At 62.5% G+C, this 13,266-nt stretch overlaps 1 protein-coding gene across 2 annotated transcripts in view; it reads left to right on the top strand.

Annotated features, from left to right (window-relative positions):
- The window catches only part of LRP1 (LDL receptor related protein 1), a 79,516-nt gene that overhangs the window by 46,004 nt on the left and 20,246 nt on the right, over positions 1 to 13,266 (top strand). For both annotated transcript variants that reach the window (XM_070409932.1, XM_070409931.1), the window contains 19 exons: positions 10 to 174; positions 784 to 1,028; positions 1,483 to 1,614; positions 1,929 to 2,156; positions 2,350 to 2,524; positions 2,600 to 2,694; positions 2,901 to 3,050; positions 3,212 to 3,352; positions 3,887 to 4,021; positions 6,232 to 6,363; positions 6,594 to 6,728; positions 6,915 to 7,044; positions 7,144 to 7,270; positions 7,653 to 7,804; positions 7,898 to 8,022; positions 8,322 to 8,699; positions 10,015 to 10,204; positions 11,834 to 12,038; positions 12,555 to 12,747. In XM_070409932.1, the coding sequence (XP_070266033.1) occupies positions 10 to 174; positions 784 to 1,028; positions 1,483 to 1,614; positions 1,929 to 2,156; positions 2,350 to 2,524; positions 2,600 to 2,694; positions 2,901 to 3,050; positions 3,212 to 3,352; positions 3,887 to 4,021; positions 6,232 to 6,363; positions 6,594 to 6,728; positions 6,915 to 7,044; positions 7,144 to 7,270; positions 7,653 to 7,804; positions 7,898 to 8,022; positions 8,322 to 8,699; positions 10,015 to 10,204; positions 11,834 to 12,038; positions 12,555 to 12,747 (3,233 nt within the window). The remainder of the gene's footprint in view (positions 1 to 9; positions 175 to 783; positions 1,029 to 1,482; positions 1,615 to 1,928; positions 2,157 to 2,349; positions 2,525 to 2,599; positions 2,695 to 2,900; positions 3,051 to 3,211; positions 3,353 to 3,886; positions 4,022 to 6,231; positions 6,364 to 6,593; positions 6,729 to 6,914; positions 7,045 to 7,143; positions 7,271 to 7,652; positions 7,805 to 7,897; positions 8,023 to 8,321; positions 8,700 to 10,014; positions 10,205 to 11,833; positions 12,039 to 12,554; positions 12,748 to 13,266) is intronic.

Below are 13,266 nucleotides of genomic sequence, written 5' to 3'. Positions count from 1 at the left end.
ACTCCCCAGGATCCTGTTCTGGACGGACTGGGACGCCAGCCTGCCCCGAATTGAGGCAGCCTCCATGAGTGGGGCTGGGCGCCGCACCATCCACCGGGAGACGGGCTCGGGTGGCTGGCCCAACGGGCTCACCGTGGACTACCTGGAGAAGCGCATCCTCTGGATCGATGCCAGGTCAGCCCCTGCACCAGCCCTGGGAGGCCTCCATCTCCCCCCACCCCCGCCTCCAGGCCCAGGGTGGGCCAGGGTCCCAGGACTTGGCAGTGAGGAGGGTGGTAAGAAGGCCTGGGGACTTAGGTCCAGAACCAGGCGGCCAGGGCTGGGCCCAGCAGAGGGCAGCAGTGAGGGAGGGGCTGGGTTAGGGGACAGGTGCGGATAGAAGAGGGTGCAGGCGAGCGTCCCCCTGCCCCAGGTGCCTGGCCAAGGGCTGAAATACAACCTCCTGTCCCCTCAGATCTGTGCGCTCTCCGGGGCCTCAGTCTAACTGGTCTCTGCAGAGGGGGTGCCTTTGTATAACCTTCACCAAAGCCCTGTGTGCTAACGGCCGCCCGGAGGAGAAGTGGGGGTGGGGGGAGGTGACAGGGCTGGATCCTGGCCCTGGCACCACGTGTCCCCGGCTTGGCCATTCTGTCTGCCTTCTCTGGCCAGCAGGGGTGGGAGGAGGGACGCTCCAGGGTGGTGAAGTGGGGGCTGTGGGCCAGGGCCTGGGAGGGCGCCCTGGGCAGGGTGCCCTGAGCTGCGGCCCCAGCCGGCACCCTCACTCCGCCCCGACCGTGCCCTCAGGTCAGATGCCATCTACTCAGCCCGTTACGACGGCTCCGGCCACATGGAGGTGCTCCGGGGACACGAGTTCCTGTCCCACCCGTTCGCGGTGACGCTGTACGGGGGGGAGGTGTACTGGACGGACTGGCGGACAAACACGCTGGCCAAGGCCAACAAGTGGACCGGCCACAATGTCACCGTGGTACAGAGGACCAACACCCAGCCCTTCGACCTGCAGGTGTACCACCCCTCCCGGCAGCCCATGGGTAAGGGCCCGAGGAGCCAGCGGCCTTGTCAGGGGCCTGTGAGAGAGGAGGGGTTTGTGCTGGACCGGAGCCCGCTGACAGAGAAGGGCTGGCGGCGGGCGGTGCTGAAGCAGGGAGGATGGGAAGGGGTGAAGAGGGGTGCTCCAGCCCGGCCGGTGTGGCTCAGTGGTTGAGCATAGACCTATGAACCAGGAGATCATGGTTCGATTCCTGGTCAGGGCACATGCCCAGGTTTCGGGCTCGTTCCCCAGTAGGGGGCGTGCAGGAGGCAGCCTATCAAAGATTCTCCCTCATCATTGATGTTTCTATCTCTCACTCCCTCTTCCTTCCTCTCTGAAATCAATAAAGATATATTTTAAAAAGAAGAAGAAGAGGGGTGGTTCAGGAGAGAAAGGCCATGGAGGGCCCAGCAAGTCATAGGATGTTCTTGCTTCTCCTCTCTCCCCCCACCCAGCTCCCAACCCCTGCGAGGCCAATGGGGGCCGTGGCCCCTGCTCCCACCTGTGTCTCATCAACTACAACCGGACGGTCTCCTGCGCCTGCCCCCACCTCATGAAGCTCCAGAAGGACAACACCACCTGCTACGGTAGGAGCCCTTCCTGCAGGGCCGGTGGTCACGAGGCCCAGGGCGGAGTCGGCACCGGGGGCTCCCGTGTCACTGCAGGTAGACAGTGAGCCGGGAGGGACCCGCCGGGGAGGCTCGGGGCAGCCTCGGTAGGACAGGCGGGGCTACCGCAGGGAGGTCACCCCAGGGGGGAGCGCGGCTTCTGGACGCTGAGGGCCAGCAGCCAACAGAAGGGACGCAGAGCAGGGACCGTAATCTGGTGGGGGGTGGGGGGCGTGGAGCAGGGAGGCAGGGCTGCCCTCAGCAGTGACCCCGCCCCACCCCGTGCCCCGCAGAGTTTAAGAAGTTCCTGCTGTACGCACGTCAGATGGAGATCCGGGGCGTGGACCTGGACGCCCCCTACTACAACTACATCATCTCCTTCACGGTGCCCGACATCGACAACGTCACGGTGCTGGACTACGACGCCCGCGAGCAGCGCGTGTACTGGTCCGACGTCCGGACGCAGGCCATCAAGAGGGCCTTCATCAACGGCACCGGCGTGGAGACGGTCGTCTCTGCAGGTTCTGCCCGGACCCCGCCCCCACCCGCCCTGGCTCCCCACCGGGTCCCTGGTGCCCCCTCCCTGTGCCCCTGCGTCCCTCGGGGTACTGCGGCCTGGTGTCCTGATCCCCCTTCCCCACAGAAGACAGGCTGCCCGACCCCCCACCCTCTGCCCTGCCACCCCCAACCACCACCTCCCCGCTGTGCCCCCAGACTTGCCGAATGCCCACGGGCTGGCCGTGGACTGGATGTCCCGGAACCTGTTCTGGACCAGCTACGACACCAACAAGAAGCAGATCAACGTGGCCCGGCTGGACGGCTCCTTCAAGAACGCAGTGGTGCAGGGCCTGGAGCAGCCCCACGGCCTGGTTGTCCACCCCCTTCGTGGGTCAGTCCGGGGCCAGGGTCAGGGAGCGGGAGGTAGGGGGCCGACGAGGATGCTGAGCCCCTCCCCCTCCCCCAGGAAGCTGTACTGGACCGACGGGGACAACATCAGCATGGCCAACATGGACGGCAGCAACCGCACCCTGCTCTTCAGTGGCCAGCGGGGCCCTGTGGGTATGAGCTGGCCCCGCCTGCCCCACAGCCTTCCCTCGTTCCTCCACCAGGGCACCTATCAGGGTTTCCCCAGACTCCCAGCTTAGTGCTTATCCTTCCCACCCTTCCCACAAATCACATCCTTGGAGGTGGCAGCCGGGCTGGGCAGGCTCTGGGACCCCAGCCCTGGTGTCAGGCTCTCCGGCGGTGACACCCCCCTCTTCCAGGCCTGGCCATTGACTTCCCTGAAAGCAAACTCTACTGGATCAGCTCCGGGAACCACACCATCAACCGCTGCAACCTGGACGGGAGTGACCTGGAGATTATCGACACCATGCGGAACCAGCTGGGCAAGGCCACAGCCCTGGCCATCATGGGTGAGGCCGCTGGCGGGAGCAGGGGCAGGAGCAGAGCAGGCCGGGCTGCACTGGCTGGGGAGATGGGGGGCACCTTGGGGCAGCCTGCCTGCCCTGCCAGGCCCCTCAGGAGCGCTGCTGGGGAGGCCTTCCCCAGGTACCATCCCCTCCTGTTGCCCCAGGGGACAAGCTGTGGTGGGCAGATCAGGTGTCGGAGAAGATGGGCACCTGCAACAAGGCTGACGGCTCGGGGTCCGTGGTCCTTCGGAACAGCACCACCCTAGTGATGCACATGAAGGTCTATGATGAGAGCATCCAGTTGGGTGAGACAGGGCTCCAGGGGCAGGGAGGCGAGGTGGGGGTCAGAGGGGTCAAGGCTGCAGGAACCCTGGGGCAAGGGAGCGGATGGGAATGAAAATGGGGTGGGTTCCCCTCACCACCCAAAGGGGTTCCCCTTTCTAATTCTCACGGAGGCACTGTATAGGCCAGGGGTGGGCAAACTTTTTGACTCGAGGGCCACAATGGGTTCTCAAACTGGACCGGAGGGCCGGAGCAAAAGCATGGATGGAGTGTTTGTGTGAACCAATATAAATTCAAAGTAAACATCATTACATAAAAGGGTACGGTCTTTTTTTTTTTTTTAGTTTTATTCATTTCAAACGGGCCGGATCCGGCCCACAGGCCATAGTTTGCCCACGGCTGGTATAGGCTCACAGCCACCCGGTTACTGGAGGACAGATGCCCTGAGAGCTGAGTTGGGGGGTGACCCCCACAAGGCCCACGCTGAAGGCAGTGATTGTCCCTGAGCAGCATGAGGACTCCTGACCCTTTTCTCTGCCTCCCGCCTCCTCCCCCAGGGCACGAGGTCACCAACCCCTGCAGTGTCAACAACGGGGACTGCTCCCAGCTCTGCCTGCCCACGTCAGAGACAACCCGCTCCTGCATGTGCACAGCTGGCTACAGCCTCCGGAGTGGCCAGCAGGCCTGTGAGGGTCAGTGCCCCCGCCTCTGCCCGCTTTGACCCAGGTCTCCAAACCCGGCCGTCCTAACGACGGCCTTGGCAACAGGACTGCATTCGTCAAGTGTCATTAAGGGCCTCCTGAATCGGATGTTTAGTCAGCCCTTGTGCTGGGTGCCACGGGGGAAGCCGGGGGACAGAAGTCCCCGTGCTCTGCAGTCTTAACCAGAAGGGGGCGCTCACGTGTAGGGGAACCTGGACCATGAAGTGGCTCTGACTTCAGTAGGATTTTGGAGAAAGATGTCAAAAGGCAGTGCTTCCCTGGCCGGGTGGCTCCATTAGTTGGAGTGTCATCCCGTACACCGAAAAGACGGCGGTTTCAATTCATTATCAGGGCACATACCCAGGTTGCGGGTTCAATCCCCAGTCGGAGCGTGTCTGGGAGGCAACCGATGGATCTCTCTCTCACGTCGATGTTTCTCTTTCTATCCCTTCTCTCTCTAAAAACCAATAAGCATCCTTGGGTAAGGATTTAAAGAAAGAAAGAAAAGAAAAAAAAGTCAGGGCCAGCTTTGTGGCATAGGTGTGCTCTAGTGGGGGCTGGAGGTCTTGAAGGCAGTTCCTCTCCTGACTCCCAGTAGGATCTGAGTGTTGTGTGGCTCAAAGGGGAGGGCTGATAGGCAACGGCAAGGGGTCCAGAGCAACGGGAGGGCCCTGAGGTGCCAAGCCCGAGTGCTGGGCAGAGTGGGGAGTCGTGGTGCCGGGCTGTGAGGTCGGGCAAGGCCAGGAGTTCTCAGCCAGGAGAGCCCGGGAAGTGGTGTTTGGGGCAGATTAACCTGGCGGCGCGGCGCCCGGCTGGGTGGGGGAGGGAGAACCGAGGCTGTCAGACCAGTTCAAGTAATCCCGGTGTTAGGAGATGGGGCCTCGGCCGGCCACAGGGCAGAGATGAAAGTCAGAGACCTTTCACAAGAACCTGGTGACTGATTTACGAGCCTGTGCCCTGAGACAGCATTTCTGACGGGCATGGGCACTCCGGGCACCTCCCTTTGATGTGGGTAAATGTTACAGAAGCCAACACTGGGGTGAGCAGAGCTTAAGGGTTTTCGCTGCAGAATGTCTCAGAGCCGTGCATGTGCTCCTCTGCGCTGAACATTTTTCAAGGGAAGACTCTGGTGTTTGGAGTTTCCCCCAACTCACTCAACCATGAGTCCTTCTTTTCATGGAGCCTGAGCTACCAAGGCCCATTTGGGGATGCACTGTATCAAGTGGGAAGAGCCAGGGAGGATTCTGGGATGCGTGAATATGGTGCCCCATAAGCAATGGGAAACGGGAATGAGACGGGCTCAGGGGTGAGGGGTTGGGGATGCTGAGTTTCAGGTGTTGAGAGAGGGAAGGACAAGGAGGAAACTAGGGTGGGAATCTAAATGTGGGAGTCGGTGCAGTGCAGTGTCTTGTCGGAACCTTCCCAGATTCTCCGTCATGGCCTCGGAGGCTGCTGGGTTGTATTGAGGCAAGTGGCCTGGAGAGCCCGGCACAGGGAGAGAAATCCAGGCCTCTGCCGCCCTCTAGTGGGGGCTGGAGGTCTTGCAGGTAGTTCCCCCGCGTGTGTTCCTCTCCTGACTCCCAGAGAGCTGACCTCCCTGCCCAGGCTAGGGTGTGTGTTGAGAGGGAAGCGTGATAGCTGGGGGGGGGGGGGGGGGGGGGGGGGGGGGGGGGGGGGGGGCGGGGGGGGGGGGCGGGGGGGGGCGGGGGGGGGGGGCGGGGGGGGGGCGGGGGGGGGGGATATCAAAAGGAATGCATAGAGGCCTGGCCAGCGTGGCTCAGTGGTTGAGTGTTGACCTATGAACCAGGAGGTCACAGTTCGATACCAGGTTAGGCCATATGCCTAGGTTGTGGGCTTGATCCCCAGTGTGGGGCGTGCAAGAGGCAGCCAATCAGTTTTTCTCTCTCTCTCCCTCTTCCTTCCTCTCTGAAATCAATATATATATACACACACACACACACACACACACACACACACTAGAGCCCCAATGCACAAAATTTGTGCAAGGGGCTTGGCTCTCACAGCCCCAGCTTTGTCTGGAAGGTCGTTTGGCTGTTCAGTCTAATTAGCATATTATGCTTTTATTTTATATATATATATTTTTTTAAGGGGCCGTATAGAAGAACAGGTGTGAGGGTGACAGAAGCCAAGTTTAAAGGGGTGTCGGTGAGGCTCATGCCTGCAGTGTTCTTGTGTTTCAGGTGTGGGCTCTTTCCTCCTGTACTCTGTGCATGAGGGGATCCGCGGAATCCCCCTGGATCCCAACGACAAGTCGGACGCCCTGGTCCCAGTGTCCGGGACTTCCCTGGCTGTCGGCATCGACTTCCATGCTGGTGAGCCATTCGATGCAGGAGGTAGTGGAGCATGACCTTTGGGGGTGGTGTGCTTGGGGTCCAGGGTCAGGCTGCCTGACCTCAGGCCCTTAGCAGAGCTGCCCACCCCCTCCATCTGCCCTTCAAGCCCCCCCCCGGCAGTCACTCACCTCTGTCCTGACCCCATGTGATTGTGACCCCCTCCCGGCCCTGCCTTGTTCGGCATCCCACGTTGGCTTCTCCACCTTCAGAAAATGACACCATTTACTGGGTGGACATGGGCCTCAGCACCATCAGCCGGGCTAAGCGAGACCAGACGTGGCGTGAGGATGTGGTGACCAATGGCATCGGCCGCGTGGAGGGCATCGCCGTGGACTGGATTGCAGGTGAGCCACGGCAGGGTGCAGGCTCCGTGTGAGGCAGAGGATGGGGAAGTGGAGTCCTGGCAGGAGGGGTCTGAGGAGAAGGGGCCGGCAGGAACAGACGGGGGAGCGGCAGGGGCACCTGGGGCTGGGAGGGGCCCCCGTGTGCGTGCTCCCACCCCACCCCCTGAGCACCTACTCCTTCCTCAGGCAACATCTACTGGACGGACCAGGGCTTTGACGTCATCGAGGTCGCCCGGCTCAATGGCTCTTTCCGCTACGTGGTCATCTCCCAGGGCCTGGACAAGCCCCGGGCCATCACCGTCCATCCAGAGAAGGGGTGAGGAGCCGGGCAGGCCGGCCAGTCCACAGCCCGCACTGATAGGGGCCACTCCTCCGTGTTCTGGGGACTGAGCCCCTGTGCCCCTCCGTCCCACAGGTACTTGTTCTGGACCGAGTGGGGCCAGTACCCACGGATTGAGCGGTCTCGGCTGGACGGCACCGAGCGCGTGGTGCTGGTTAACGTCAGCATCAGCTGGCCCAACGGCATCTCTGTGGACTATCAGGTGTGGGTGCAGGCGTGGCCCAGGGGCCGGGGGGAAGGACCCCGTGCTCTGGGGGAAGCTCCCCTCATCCCATGCCTTGCTCCCCTGTGAATCCCCCTGTAACGGCCCCCCACTTGGTAGGAAGATATGGGCGCAGGGAGTTACGGGGTCCTCTGGCCCAGCCTCCCCCCAGAGTATGACTCCTGCCACCCTAGAGGTGTTGGGGGAGGGTCACCCAGAGTGGGGACTGGAGGGAACCCTGGAGGCCGGCAGATCAGCAGGTCGGAGAGTGGAAGAGGTGGAGGAAGGAGGAGAGACAGGAGAGTTGGGAGTGAGTGTGACGGGGCGGGTGGGGGTGGAGGGGGCCTGGGGCTGGAGGTGAGGTGGTGCCTCTGGCCTGTAGGATGGGAAGCTGTACTGGTGCGACGCCCGGACGGACAAGATCGAGCGGATCGACCTGGAGACGGGAGAGAACCGCGAGGTGGTTCTGTCCAGCAACAACATGGACATGTTCTCCGTGTCTGTGTTTGAGGATTTCATCTACTGGAGTGACAGGTGAGGGCGTCCGTGCCAGCTCCCATCCGCCCCATCCGTGCCCTCCCTCCCGGCCCCGGTGGACGTCCTGCTCATGGCCCTTCCCTCCCCCAGGACTCACGCCAATGGCTCCATCAAGCGCGGCAGCAAAGACAATGCCACGGACTCGGTGCCCCTGCGGACGGGCATCGGTGTCCAGCTCAAAGACATCAAGGTCTTCAACCGGGACCGCCAGAAAGGTGAGGCCGGGGGGCCCGGCCTGCGTGCTCACCCCCAGGACCCAGAGCGAGGGGGCTGGGAGAGCAGTGAGACCCCAAGGGGCACTTCCCAGGGGCCCTGGAGACCCAGGGTTGGCGAGCAGGGGCTGGGGAGCCCTAGGACCGGACTGGTGCTGGCTGGAGGGTGTCTGAACTGGGGGAGGCAGAGGAGGGGGCCCAGAGTGTCCACCTCAGCTGAGATGACACAGGCGCCCATGAGTCTTCCCCCAAGGCAGGCCCCGCCCTCCATCGCCGCCTCCTTCCCCTGCGCCCTCCCCCAGGCACCAACGTGTGTGCAGTGGCCAACGGTGGGTGCCAGCAGCTGTGTCTGTACCGGGGTGGCGGGCAGCGGGCCTGCGCCTGCGCCCACGGGATGCTGGCTGAAGACGGGGCGTCCTGCCGCGAGTACGCTGGCTACCTGCTCTACTCGGAGCGCACCATCCTCAAGAGCATCCACCTGTCGGATGAACGCAATCTCAACGCGCCCGTGCAGGCCTTCGAGGACCCTAAGCACATGAAAAATGTCATTGCCCTGGCCTTCGACTACCGAGCAGGCACCTCCCCGGGCACCCCCAACCGCATCTTCTTCAGTGACATCCACTTTGGGAACATCCAGCAGATCAATGACGACGGCTCCGGGAGGACCACCATTGTGGAGAGTGAGCCCAGATTCCGAATCTCCCAAGGAAGCAGGGTGGCGGGGGGTGGGGGGGGGGGTGGGGGGGGGCATGTGTAGGGAGGGTCGGCACAGACTCAGGGTGGAAGAGCTGGCAGACCTCAGCCAGGCCCCCCGCCCTGCCCCCCTCCCCATCCCACCTGCCTCAGAGTCCCTGACAGGCGGCCATCGGATCATGCTATGCCCGCTGTAGCTACTGGAACGTGTCTCCTTCTCTGGAGGCTGAGTTGGCTCCCCTCTCACTTCCCCGCTGGTCCTGGTTCGCCCCCAGGCTGCCCAGGCTGCCCCAGCTCCCCTCTGTGTGTCCGGTGCTCACGGGTTCACGCCCAGACACACGATTTGTCACCTGGGCACGTTTCCTGTGCTCCCGAGCCTCCGACTTCCTGTCTGTGTAGACAGGAGCGCAGAGGCGGCCGGTGTGAGAGCTCAGCTCAGCTCAGCACAGGATGGGCCAGGAAGGGCCATCGGCGCTAGAGCCGTCGTCCTGGGACAGCCTTCCCGCTCTGTGGAAACTGTTTGGTTCTCCTGCGTCCTGTCTTCTCCAGGCAGGGTACCCCGGGTCCTTAGACACATTCACGTGGTCATGTGTTCATTCATCCAACCAGACTGTGAACCAGGGCCGGGTCTGCAGGGGTGATAGCAACAGGCTGTCCTCTCAGCCGCCTCTGGAAGTTTTCTGCTTCACGTGGTCCAGTCCACACGCCTGTCTAAACACCGAGCATCCAAACTGAACTAGACCCTCTGCCGTCTGGGCTGGGCCGGAGAGGCTGCGGAGCGGCCCCGCCCTCGGCCACTGTCCAGGCTTCCGTGCTTCCACTGCAGCCGCCTCTGGCAGCCGAGGTCCCACAGCGTGAAGCCACTGAAACCCCTGGGTCTTTTTCTCTCAGAGGCGGTACCTGTCCCTCACTGTGCACTCAGTTCTTTAACTTCAGTTGAAGATGTTTACAACACATCTGGCTCAGGGTCTCTTTAAGTAGGAAGCTCCCAGTAAATCCCGTTCGCACCCAACACGGCAGAACTCTAGCTCCGGGGGGTATGGCGGCAACATAAAGTCCTGTCTACCCACAGCGGGAGACGCAGGAAGAGGGCCAGGAGCTGGGCCGTGGGTCATTGGGTGGGAAACAGGGTAATACCACAGGGCTTGGGGGCACCGAGGGCTGTGTCCCCCCCACTTCCCAGCTCCCACATGGGTCAGGAAGGGGGTGCCTGAGGCTGCCCCCTTAGCTCCTGCCCAGGCCGTCCCTTCAGCCCTGCTTTCTGGCCCCATCCCAACCCCGGCTGCTCCTTCCTTCTTGTAGATGTGGGCTCTGTGGAAGGCCTGGCCTATCACCGTGCCTGGGACACTCTCTACTGGACAAGCTACACGACATCCACCATCACCCGCCACACGGTGGACCAGACCCGCGTGGGGGCCTTCGAGCGTGAGACGGTTATCACCATGTCTGGGGATGACCACCCACGGGCCTTTGTGCTGGATGAGTGCCAGAAGTGAGCTGAGGGCTCGGGCGGCATGGGCCATGGCGGGCGGGGGTCTAGGGGGTAGAAACCACCCAAGCAGACCCAGGCAGGGCATGCGGGAGAGGCTGGCTCTAACCTCAGCTCAGCGGCTTCCTTGCTGTGTGACCTTGGACCAGCTGCATGACCTCTCTGAGCTTCGGGTTCCTCTCCTATAATGTGAGCATCATAGTATTTCGGGTGCCTGAGCTGAGGGGAGGATCAGAAAGGGGGCTGCGGAGGACCTTCTGGCTTGGGGATCAGTCCATTCATTCATCAGCGAGCCACGTTTGAGGCACATAGTAGGTCCTGTGTATTTCTGGGACTTCACGCTTCAGGCAAAGATTGTCCACTGAACCCACCTGTTGTGTGCACCCCTTGAGCTGGGCTTGTTCAAGCCACCAGCTGGGAGAGAAGTCATGGCGGGAAGCATGATGGCTCAGGGCCATTGTGATCGCTGAGAGGCATCAGGGAGGCGGGTTGGCCCAGGGCCTGGGGGTGGGAAGGCCAGGGAAGGGCAGAACCGATGGGAGTGCTTTGAGAAAGAGCTGGAGGAGGGAGAGCTCCAGGTAGGGAGGGATGAAAGGGGGCCTCCCATGCCTAATCCAAAGGTTCCCACGGAGGTGGAGGGGGGCAGGGGGTGCTGAGGTTGCAAAGGAGTCCAGAACACGAGCCAGACAAGTCCACTGGCCGAGGACAGCTCTGTGGCCAGAACATCAGAGGGGCAGGGGGAGGGGGTGCAGAGGTACTGGGGGCGGGGATGGCAGATCCTCTGAAAAAAACTGGAGAACGGAACTGACTCCCATGCAGCTCAGCGGTTCCCAGACCCCAGGGTGTGTGAGGCTGGCCTGGGGATGGCTGGTTCCCGGCTCCACCCCAGGCCTAATTACGTGAATCTCTGAGACCCAGAACCCGGAGTCACGACCCAGTGCAGGCGCTGTGAGGACCACACCCTCACACACTGTGGTGCTCGACCCGCCTGAGGTCTTCCACACCCACGGCGGGGCCTTGCCCCCGGAGGGGAGCACAGCGCGCTGGCCCTCCCACCACCTCCTTTATGGAGAGCAGGCCCAGAGGCTCGTTCAGGGGCAGAGTTGGGGCTCAGACCGCAAATATGCAAAGGCCTTAAGTTATGTAGGTGATTCCTGAGGACTCTGTGAGGGCAGGATCCATGCATCCCCAGGACCAAGGACAGAGCAGACACTCAGCAAGGGTCTCCTGCATGCAGGGAGAAGAGAGCATTAATAAAATAATAGGAAATACAGGGCTGTGGTCCAGGTGGATGCTAACTCGTTCAACCCTCAAACCACCCTATGGGACAGGGAGTAGTTCCCCACGTCATAGAGGGGGAAACTGAGGCATGGAGAGGTTACGTATCGTGGTGAGGTCCCTGGCTGGCAAGTGGTGGGGCCAGGCCTGGAGCCCCAGAGCCCAACTCACTTGGCTACACTGTGTTGGGAGATGCAGATGGCCGGGCCCTTCCCGGCACCGGGGCTGTGTGGCCTTAGCAGCTCGGAGCTTGCCTGGAGCCCGAGGTCTGGTCCACTCCCTGGCCGGCCTGGGCCCTCCGTGGCGGACCCCTTGGCCTTGACCCCTGTCCCCTGAGGCTCTCTCTCCCCGCAGCCTGATGTTCTGGACCAACTGGAACGAGCAGCACCCCAGCATCATGCGAGCGGCCCTGTCTGGAGCCAATGCCCTGACTCTCATCGAGAAAGACATCCGCACCCCCAACGGTCTGGCCATCGACCACCGTGCGGAGAAGCTCTACTTCTCCGACGCCACCCTGGACAAGATCGAGCGGTGCGAGTATGATGGCTCCCACCGCTACGTGAGTCTCCGGGGCAGGCGGATGGACGGCGGCACGAGGGGGCTGGGTCGGGGGTGGCCGGTCAGCTGAGAAGAACGCCAGGCGCAGAGTCGCAGAGAGGGAGCGTCAGGGAGGCGGGTTGGCCCAGGGCCTGGGGGTGGGAAGGCCAGGGAAGGGCAGAACAGACAGGGGAGTCCTAGTCCTTTGTCCTAGGTCCTGGGGATGCCTGGATCCCGCCCTCATAGAGTCCTCAGGCATCGCCTACATAATTTAAGGCCGTCCCGTGGTAGGAAGAACCAGGAGGGCCCGAGGCGCCCCATCCAGGCCCTGACGTTGCCACTTGGCTGTGCGGCTGCGCAGCCCTCACCTTCCAGGCGTGGCTTCCCCATCGATTCAGTGAGGGAGGTGGCACGATGCCTCTGCAGGTCCCGCCCACTCTGTGACTGTCTAGGGGCCCAGGCCAGGCGCCTGCTGCAGGGGGTGGAGTCGGCGAGAGGCCCACGCGACGCCGTGACGGCAATGGCGCTGTTTCCGCAGGTGATCCTGAAGTCGGAGCCAGTCCACCCCTTCGGGTTGGCCGTGTACGGGGAGCACATCTTCTGGACCGACTGGGTGCGGCGGGCTGTGCAGCGAGCCAACAAGTACGTGGGCAGCGACATGAAGCTGCTGCGCGTGGACATCCCCCAGCAGCCCATGGGCATCATCGCGGTGGCCAATGACACCAACAGCTGTGAGTGGGGCCGCTGCACCAGCCGTGCTGTCCTGCCCGTCCTGCCAGCGTGCACACACATGCACACTCACACTCACACATACTCCTGCCACCCTCCTCTGTCTCATCTGACTCCGTGGACCTCCAGCACATGCTCTTGTCATTCCTCCCGCCCAGAACCTCGAATCCCCCGGAAGCTGATCGCACGCTCTCAGCCCAGGCTCTGCCTGCACCACCAGCTGCATCGTGTGCAGACACCCCCCCACACTGGGCTTGGCTGACTGAGTGTCCCCCACACAGACTGCAGCTTTCCCGGGCCTCTCGCACGGGCCCTGGGGCCCCCATTACATACGTGATCTGAACTCTGCTTAGACATGACTCGCCCCAAAGCACACCTGGAATTCCATATGTCCCCCACCTAAGAGCACACCCTCCATCTCAGGCACCCCAAATACCCCACCCGGCCCCCCACCACACGCCTGCCACAGCCAGTGCCGGGAGCTCAGGGAAGCTGGGGGAGTGGGTGCACATCCCATCTGT

The sequence above is a fragment of the Myotis yumanensis genome, unplaced genomic scaffold, assembly GCF_028538775.1.
Source record: "Myotis yumanensis isolate MYYU_CA2020_CCGP unplaced genomic scaffold, mMyoYum1.0.hap1 SCAF_3, whole genome shotgun sequence".
Classification (NCBI taxonomy): Eukaryota; Metazoa; Chordata; class Mammalia; order Chiroptera; family Vespertilionidae; genus Myotis; species Myotis yumanensis.
The sequence above is the reverse complement of the archived record's forward strand: the minus strand, read 5'-3'. Positions and strand labels throughout refer to the sequence as shown.